The 10,459-nt window shown below is 37.4% G+C and overlaps 1 protein-coding gene across 1 annotated transcript in view; it reads left to right on the top strand.

The window, feature by feature from the left end:
* The first annotated feature begins 754 nt into the window (after positions 1-754).
* Positions 755-10,459, top strand: part of plekhg5 (pleckstrin homology and RhoGEF domain containing G5) — a 187,643-nt gene continuing 177,938 nt past the window's right edge. Inside the window, exons 1-2 of the mRNA XM_031905609.1 lie at positions 755-916; positions 6,467-6,543. Coding sequence (XP_031761469.1) covers positions 913-916; positions 6,467-6,543 — 81 coding nt within the window. The 5' untranslated portion in view covers positions 755-912. The remainder of the gene's footprint in view (positions 917-6,466; positions 6,544-10,459) is intronic.

Raw genomic sequence — 10,459 nt, 5'->3', positions numbered from 1 at the left:
TAATGGCAGCTGAAGGGGTGATGCAAGGACAAGACTGACAATCATGTCTGGTGGGTTACTCTGCATCTCCTACACCTATTGTTGAAGGACTATTCCCAGTATCCCTAGTAGTGGACCTGCAGATAGTAGCAGTTCTGCAATAGCACACAGTGGACCATGGGGCAATGGGGACTTGTTTTGGACATGTCAGATGGAAATGGATTGCATGCAGTTAGTAAAGATATGCATTAACAGTATGATTTAGCTGTAATATGATTTGGGTATATATCTAAACAAATGTACAAGTCTATAATATATATCTGTTTTTCTAGGTTAGCATAAATAACTTTTTCACAATGCTGCCATACTACATGAGTTATCTCTGATTCCAGGGGTTTATATAAACAGGATAGCATACATTAGCAATCCCAAGCATACAGCAATCTCAATGACTTATACGCTGCATGATGTCGTATTTCTATCCCTTGTACCCACTGGGTTGCCTCTTGTATAACAAAATTCAATTTATTGCTATTTAAACGGCACTACTTGTTGCGTTTGCTTTTCGTTAAGGGTTATAAACTGTTTTGTTCTATGATTTCTGGTTTGAAAAATGGGTTCTTTTTTTTACAATCACAACTGAAAAATCTGGACACCCACAGTCAGTTGATTAAAAACCCATTCTCTATATACTATTGCTGTACTGACTGTGTGGCAAAGGACGGGCACAAGATCTTGGTTTCTTAGCTCCATTTTAGTCAGACACAGAGAGGGATAAACACATTTCGTCAGGAGCTGATCAGTCTTTAGGCTGGAAATCATCTGAGACATTATTTCCTCTCTGCCGGTGTGTTATTCACAGCTTGTCTGGGATTTCACATTCAGACAGAAGAACAGCACAAGGGCTGCTTATACACAAGATCCTCTAAATCAATGGGTGAGTTGAGAAATATTTGGAAGAATCTGCTTAAAAATAGAAAAATGGTATCTTTGTGGCTCTAGCAATGTTTGTTATGGGGGGGGGGGGGGTCTATGCTATAATTCTCCTTATCAAAATCTTTGTATTTAGTAGAAAGGAATCTGTTACATTTAATCAAGACTGGCAGCAGTGCATGTCAGACAGCAGGATCTTATTGCTTTATATGATGGGCTCATTTTAATTTTCCGGTTGCTTAGAAAAGGGGAAAACATCAACTATAACACTGATAGCAATTTATTTTATGTCAGAATATATGCAAATAATGTGGCACATAGATTCTTTTTTATGTCTTAAAATGATAACTTCTCCATCATATATATTGTATATATGTATATCTTTATTTATAAAGCGCTACTTATGTACGCAGCGCTGTACAGTAGAATGCATTAATACAAACAGGGGGTTATTAAGATAATCATAGATTAATACAAAGTATAACAATAAATACAAATAAATACAAGATACAGTTGCAATAAGTTAGGAGTCAAAGACACAAGAGGATGGAGGTCCCTGCCACGGAAACCAGTCCATTTTAGGCAAATAATTCTAATTATTTATAATGATTTCCTTTCTTTCTCTATAATAATAAAACAGTGCCTAAGCTGAATGCATATTGACAAAGCAAGTCAATTGGGTTTAATGTTTAAATGTTTTTTTTAGCAGACTTAAGGTATGTGTTCTGAAAAGATCCTTTATCCAGAAAACCCTAGGTCCCAAACACCTATACAATCCACATTCTGTATTTTTAATTTCCAGACGGTGTTGTGTATGCTGCATTCCAGGTCGGCAACCATTTAAATTATCTTTTATTGTCTTTTATTTAAATTGTACCAACATTTTACAAAACTTGGTAAAGTCATACACAAAGCAACCAATCAGATATTTTTTAAAGAAAACAAACACATATTAATCATTTGACTTACATTCAAAACCCAGAAGTTCAAGCTCAAAATATAAATTATATAAATATAGGAATTTGTATGTTCTCCATGAGTCTCCTCTGGGCAGGGGCGGGCCAAGCTGACCGGGTGCCCTAGGCAACTTGGTCGGCCACCCCACCCCTGCACCTTTTCCGGGGTGTTTGCATGTTCGATGCTGACAAGTGGGGGGGGGTTGGAGTCATTGCCCCCGCCGCAGTGGGGCAATGACAAGGATGCGGGAGGGCTAGGGGGTAGACAAGGGAGGTACCTGCCTGGCACCCCCCATCATTGCGCCCTAGGCAGGTGCCTCTTCTCTTCCTCTAGTTTCCTCCCACACTCCAGAAACATACAGGTTAATTGGCTCTTGATAAAATTGGCCCTTCTGTGTGTGAATGTGATAGGGACACTAGCCTGTAAGCTCCACTAACTGATGTAAATAATGTTCAATCTCTGTAAAGTGCTGTGGAAATATATCAGCACTATATAAATACAAGGAAATTAATGTATTTACATATCGTTGGGGACCAAAATAAGAAATGAGAAAGAAACAAATCATAATAGGCTAATTTATTCATTCAGTTCCCTTGTTATAGCTCAACCAATGCAGAGTTTTGATATGCTGTATGAAAAATGTCTTGGACTTTCAGGACCTCCAAAGACCAATGGCCTACTTTTTAGTGTGTGCAATGGATGTTTCATCTAATTTAGACATATATATCATATTCGTTATACAACATATGGATTACATTAAATGTTCCTTGCTGTTGTAGATATGTCCAAAATGTATATTTTCAGCTGGTACATTGTTTTTTTAAAGTGGCAAGTTGTAGCTGTGTTACTACAGCCGGGATTTGATCAAGATTTGGCCTTTGTCAGCAGAATTCGGATTCTGCCAAATCCATGTGCCTGGCCAAACCAAATCTGAACCCTAAAAATGACGTGACTTTTTGTCACATAAAGAAGTTGAAAATTTTTCGCAATTCCCTTTACCCCTCCGTGGCTACATTTGCATATGCAAATTAGGACTTGGATTTGGTTCGGTATTTGGCCAAATCTTTCACAAAGGATTCAGGATTCATCCCAAAATAGTGGATTCAGTGCATCCCTACTAAATAGTGACTGTCCATGGCACCTTACAGCAGCCCCTCATTTGCCAGAATCCACAGATTGCTAGCCCAAGCCTGAACTGAACCCACAAGGAGTGAAGTGATAAATTGACCCCAGTTAACCAGCTTCAGTTAACCAGCTTCCCTACAAATACCTGTAATGCAAACCCTCAAAATAAATAATGGCACAGATTACATTTTTTCTTTAGTTTTCCAAATGAATTTTAACAACAGTGCCACCTGCTATGAAAATGAAGTTAGAAGAGTAGTGTGTCATGAATCATGATAATTCTCTGGTCAGATCCAAGCAAAGCAACACCACATTTCCTTTCTCAGATGCACTTTTTTGACTGTAGACAGTCAGCTGTAATGAACAGCAGGTGGCACTGGTGTGCAGTTACCAATAGTAACCAATCAGCAGGTAGCAAACACTGTTCAAAAGCATGCATCTTATTGGTTGCTTAGGTTACTGCACAGCAAGCCTGTTTGTTACATATGGGGATAAAACTTTGGGGGAATATGAGAAATGCTAAATTTATCAAATGGGCTAATCAGTTTGATTATGGTTCCAGCAAAGATCAAATGACAAATGAAATCCAGCAGGAAACCTGTGTCTCAGTGGCAGGATTTCTGTAGCATCCATAAGATTTCGTACAGGTATGGGATTCCTTATCCGGAAACCCGTTATCCAGAAATTTCCGAATTACGGAAAGGCCATCTTCCATAGACTCCATTATAAGCAAATAATTTAAATTTTTCAAAATTATTTCCTTTTTCTCTGTAATAATAAAACAGTACCTTGTACTTGATCCCAACTAAGATATAATTAATCCCTATTGGAGGCAAAACAAGCCTATTGGGTTTAATCAATATTTAAATGATTTTTAGCAGACTTAAGTTATGGAGATCCAAATTACGGAAAGATCCCTTATCCAGAAAACCCCAGGTCCCGAGCATTCTGGATAACAGGTCCCATACCTGTATTGCAAACAAGGGAAAGTTGAACTCACCACTGAATTTTTAACCATTAAGCGGGTGTGCAATGAGACTGTGACCACAAACAGCAACAAGAAGTCCAGAAGATTCAGTATTGCTCTGTTAGAAAATAATAATAATAATAATTTATATAATAATTTCTAACAGCGCAATAGACAATAAATTCATTGTTTAATAGGGAAGAGTTCATGAAGATTTCATAGAGATGAATGCACCAGAGACCCATGCTTTCTGTCTAAACTGCAAAAGACAGATTTTTATTTTGTGTAATACTGGCTTTGATTATTTTCTTAATTAAGACAATATAAAAACATAAAATGATCTAATTTCCTGTAAATTAACCAGGTAAGTGGAGAAACAAGGTGGGCTTGTGTAAGGGTTTGAAAGAGAGAGATGGGAGACCCTGCTATACACCCCATTTATTTTTTAGAACAAAGGTTTTATGATAGGCCAACTGCGTACAGGACTAGCTTTTGTGCTAAAGCAAATGGAAAGTCAACATAATGTGAAAATACCAGATAATTCCTGTACCCTAGTTTTTCACGTGTTTCTGGATGTTGTAATGAGTTGCCACTTATTTATATAAAATAGTTACCACATGTTATGGTATTTACTCTTTGCCTTAGAGCTCATAGCCTGTCATTCTAGTGTTAAAGGGATTCTGTCATGATTTTTATAGCATGACATTTAATTTCTTAATTACACTGTTTACATTGCAAATAATTCACTCTATCATTTAAAATGTTATTCTTGAACAATCTACTATTTAATGTAGTTTCAATAGGACCCATGTTGCATAATAGCAAAACAGGGTTTCTCCTGCCTATTCTCAAAAACCACTAGGTGGGGCATGGGAGCACTGTAACATTTAACAATGAAAATGATTTCTGAAATACTTCTGATCTCTGCCATGAAATCTTCTCCAGTGTTCAAGAAACCTGCTTTTTTGAAGGGCAAGGGGGTTTGGGGTGGCAGAAATTATTGCCTCTTATTGTATTTAATGTATTTGGGACGAAAGTTCACACCGCTTCTCATTGTATTTAATGTAATTGTGGTGCCACTACTTCCACACCTTACTGTATTTAATGTATTTTGGGTGCCACTATTTCTGCCCCTCACTGTATAATGTATTAAGGATCTGGATTTATTTTTCATAGAAGTCAATGTACCTTTATTTACAAGTGCATACTGTATATATATATATATCTGTATCTTCTTTACTGTACAAAATATTTGAGACTAATGGCATATAGGGAAGTATTTTCCACAGTTTATTTTAGCTTGCAGGGAAATTATTGGGTGGAAGTATAGGGAGTTTTGCCTGTTTATGCACTCGCTAATATTCAGGACAGTACCAGCAGTGCTATTAGCTCATGGAGGCACTGTCAGTTGAGGCAGCTGAATTCTTCAGCAGAGGTGTCAAGTAGCTGCTATCTTGCTACCTTCCCATTGTTCTGCTTATAGGCTGCTGGGGACAGGAAGGGAGGGGGTGAGATAACCCAAACTTGCAGCACAGCAGTAAAGAGTGACTGAAGACTATCAGAGCACATGTCATATGACTGAAGGCACCTGGGAAAGTAAGCAAATGGCTAGCCCCATGCCAGATTTCAAAATTAAATCTGTTTGCTTTTTTAAAAAAAAATTGATTAAGTGCAGAATTCTGCTGGAGCAGCACTAATAACTGATGCTTTTTTTTTTTTTTTTTTTTTTTAAAAAAAAAAGGTTTTCCTGTAATAGTATTTGTTTAGGGCCTAAAGTGAGTGAGAACACATAATAAACCTCACTAAAGGTTTTGTGGCTGTTGCTTATCTTTATGATACTCAACCTATCTGTTGTACATACTGTATTACCTAGAGAAGACTTTAACAAAAATGCCATTCTTTTAAATTCTCTATTGTTAGGCAGATGTTCAATAAGGGCCGTGGCAGATGGGGAGATTAGTCGCCGCACGACAAATCTCCCTTGTTGTGGGCGACAAATCTCTCCGAAATTCCATCCCACCGGCAAGAATGTGTGCCACAGCCCTAAATGTTAAGTTTGGGCTAGCAGTTGTTGCAGAGGCCACTAAGTTCAAGAAGACTTTTATTCACTTGCTCACTATTTAATTGTTGGACAGCCTCAAACCCACATGCCTGATTAGTATTCATTAGATTGTTTATTGGTAGTTTAGATTTCAATGCACTGTCTAGTCCAGCTGGCATTATATGTGACTAACAGGCCCATGAACCAAATGGTTGGATATTGTACAATTTTAGGCTGGGTTTTCTTTCTTTATCTTCTCACTACCTTTCATGCAAACCTTGTTTGGATACTATTACAAAAATCTATATCACATAATAATGGGATACGAGGATTCCATAACAGATTAATAATGTTTGTGTACTTATATATATTTGTTATATATTGGGTCTAAAAGGGATGGACAATTTGTCTGAAAATCCTATTCCTCCATGATCTGAGATGGTTGTTACATTTGTATTTCCTAGATGAACGAACAGCATCGGAGGAGAAGGTTCTTGTCTGTGAGAGCACTGACTGTATTGAGAAAAGAAGAGCAGCCAAAGTAAGCACATGATATGAAATATCCCTGTGTTCTTTTACCTTTTAGCATTCATTTCTTAAAATGTAGTTCCTTTACCTTTATGAGGCCCTGGGCTAGTGGGCTGTGCACTCTCTTACCACATATGGTGCAAGCCATGCATGGCAAACTTCCCATAGACTGTCATGGAACAAGTCTATCAATATTTTTAGATGTGACCTTTACCCTTGTATGAATGTGTGTCCACCATGATCCTTAAATGACATCCAACAATAGAGTAGTTATGCACCAAAAAATGGTATTAAAACCATAAGTGCCAGGATTAGTTACAAGGTTCTACACACAGCTGTGTACTTACTGAAGTACATGCACTGGATACAGAATTAGCTGAAGGGACATTTACAGAGCAATTTGCATTATTCCTTGTGATCATTTATTTCACTATATGTGGGTCTAAAACGTTACTTTCCTGCAGCGAACCTTCATGGATCTGATTAATTCCATTTTTATTGTGCTTGGCAGATGAAAGATATATCATTGTAATTATGCAACTGTTCAGGAGGGAAATGTCTGGGAACTTCTGACTGCGGTGGAAAAAATGAGAACTTTAGATTAAAATGATCAATTAAGCATGTGATTTATACATTTTATAGCTAATTAAAATGTTGGCAAAAATGTAATAGCAGTGCTGTAGAATCTTAGCCCATTTAGTTGCTGGCAATTTTGTATTGATGATACTTTCTTTTTATTGGCTTACTGCATGCACTTTTGTACTATTTTGCAAGGTTATGCAACACTTTATAAAGGGGACAAAATCATTTATTCCATTGGCTCCGTAAACGCAATTAAAATGATAAGCGCAGAGAATTTGAATTGATGTTTAAATCCTGATAGGAAGCTGTAAGAAAAATCCCAGTGTTGCTGCGCGACCATAAATATTCACATAGCAGCTCCTGTGAGACCAAGTGGCTGCAAAGTGGACATATGATGAATTATTAGGTTAGACCTAAATGCAGGCTTCGGTTTGAATATTTTACTGAAAATCAAAGGCGCTGCAACCTTGGAAAAACATTTGCCTAATTGTGCCTGTAAGGAAAACACACATGGGAGATGTTATGCTTTCTCTCTTTGCTGGCAGACATAGGGGAGAGTTCCATTACTATTACTGGTCTCTCACAAGGTTTAGATAGAGAGGAAATATTTGGACTCAGATGATTTAATTTGTGATAGAGAATCAGAGCAATGACCTCTATGGGCAAGGCAGAATCTGCTGGCAGAATTACACTCTATACACACACATATAGGGGCCTATTTATTATACTGTGTAAAAAAACAGAGACAAAATGTGCCACACATCACCAGGCTTCGCCATGTTAAAAATGGCATAATTTTGTATGCATTTTTTCTTCCGCTGGAACCTATGTAAAATAACGGTGTAAAATCTGGCATTCAGCCTGCTTTTTCTAGCTTCCTTGATAATGGGTTTCCAGATAACAGACCAGGTGCAAAATCATGCAAAGTATTTTGAAGACCTGTCAGTAGAAGAATGCATGTATGAGCTGATAAAGTCTTCATCTAACAGGATGCCTAATAGACAAGGCATCAGTTAATGTAGTGATGCCAAACCAGTGGCTCGCGGTCAACATGTTGCTCACCAACCCCTTGGATGTTGCTCCCAGTTGCCTCATAGCAGGTGTTTATTTTTTAATTCCTGGCTTGGAGACAAGTTTTGGAGGCATAAAGACCGTGTACTGCCCAACAGAGCCTCCGGAAAGCTATTAGTCTACATACAGGATACTAAATAACTAATAACAGCCCATATTTGGCACACCCAGGAACCTTTTGCATGCTTGTGTTGCTCTCCAACTCTTTTTACATTTGAATGTGGCTCATGGATTAAAAGGCTTGGGGACACCTGAGTTAAGGGGTGTCCCCAAGCCTTTTAGCATTGGCCTCATACTCACACCAGTAGATTATGTGTAGAAGGTTTTTTTACTATAAAGGTATGGGACCTGTTATCCAGAATGCTCAGGACCTGGGTTTTCAGGGGAGATAATTTGGATCTCCATAGCTTAAGCTGGATAAAAAATAATTTAAACATTAGATAAGTACAACAGGATTATATCTTAGTTGGGATCAAGTACAAGGTACTGTTTTATTATTACAGAGAAAAAGGGAAATCATTTTTACGAATTTTAATTATTTGTTTAAAATAAAGAGTCTATGTAAGATGGACTTTCTGTAATTCAGAGCTTTTAGGTTTCTGGATAATGGATCCCATACCTGTACAATGCATAACTCCAGCTTGTCTTGTTTGTTCAAGTTGAGCTAATTGCTTTGTGTATATAAATCCCTGTTGCTTTTCAGTATTCTTCATAAGAAAAACTCCATTTGTTGTTGCTGGTATTGCCATTAGGAAAATATATATCAAGCTGCTTTTGGCCCAGTTATAAAAATTACTTAGAGAATTACTTTAGCAGATCTTTAGCATTGGTAATTGGCTGATATGTTAAAAAAAAGAAAAAAAAAAAAAAGAAAATATTTCTGTGGTACATCATTAAACTGAGCGGAGATATTGAAAGGGAAAAAGTAAAATCTCTAATTTTACCCATAAGAGCTACCATTCTGTGGCTTTGCTGCTATGCAGGCTATTGCACTTGCAGAAGATGAATAAAATGTTAAAGGGTGCTTGAAAGCCATATGAAATGCTTGGTGTACGTGGTCATTTTCTGTTGAACGTGATGTTCTGTTTGTATCATAATCATATTCTACATAATTTCTGTGGCGCATAATATACAGGCACAAGATATCCTTTCCCACAAGCCCTAGACTTGGACTCACCCACTCATGAAGCACATTACTATAAGCCCTGCTAGATTTACCCACCGATTCACATATATGGACCCCACCATAAACTAGCGCTCATAGTTGTCTTTGTGTTACTGTCACATTGTATTCCATGTGCATAAGATACTGAACCTGCACTCTAACATGTGGTCATGTATATTGGCAATGACTGGCATAAAAGTAAAAATATATAATGCATAGTGGCACAAATACAAACAAAGCGTTTGGAAATGGACCCCCATGTTCTGCAAGTACGGACGCAAAGCTCTACATTGAAATTACAGCGATATGCCAGAATTCCAATATAACATCTGTTTTGTTTTATTAAAGCAAATTGTACTTTGTTCAGATTACACTGTACAGGAATATTATTGCAAATTCCTTTTCTTCTTATGCCAGCTCTACTCACTGGGCCCAATCCCAAGCAGTCTGATTGGCACTCAATTTCCTACATACACATAAATATAATAAGGAAGGGAGCCTCATACCCAGGGGTCTGTTTACTGAAGTGGGATGATTTTGGCAACAGTTTCTCAAAAACACTGCAACAAATTTTATATCAATACTATTTTACTAATTGACTATTTTCTATTGTACTAAGGTGCGATGGAAATAAAATGTGTCATGATGGGTGGCAATAGTTATGCAAACATAATTGTTTGGTGTTCTTTTCAACATATGTGGGTGGATATTCTGGCAAATGGGTTTTCAGTTCTTATGTGACATTATTATGTGTTTGAATTTATTGAGCCACATATGCAGGTATATCAGAGCTCAAATGCTAAGCCTCAAGATCCCCCTACATTGCCAAGTCACAGCAACCAAGTATATATTCATGGGCTAGTTTCAGATGTCTGGCTAGATGTCTTGGAATCTCTTAGGAACCATCTATGAACAAACTCAGGGGTCGATTTTTCAAATATCAAACTGTAAAATGCATAAGGATTACCTGCAGTTTGTTATGTCCCCCATTTATCAAAGCAAATGTTTTATCAACACATTTATCAAACCAGATACCTGTGTTCATTTAACTAAATGTGTCTGGCTGCTGCGAACAGTAAAATATCTTTCTGATCTGTCGGAGGTAGTGCTG

Source organism: Xenopus tropicalis, chromosome 7, assembly GCF_000004195.4.
Source record: "Xenopus tropicalis strain Nigerian chromosome 7, UCB_Xtro_10.0, whole genome shotgun sequence".
Classification (NCBI taxonomy): domain Eukaryota; kingdom Metazoa; phylum Chordata; class Amphibia; order Anura; family Pipidae; genus Xenopus; species Xenopus tropicalis.
This window is presented reverse-complemented; position numbering and strand designations above follow the sequence as displayed.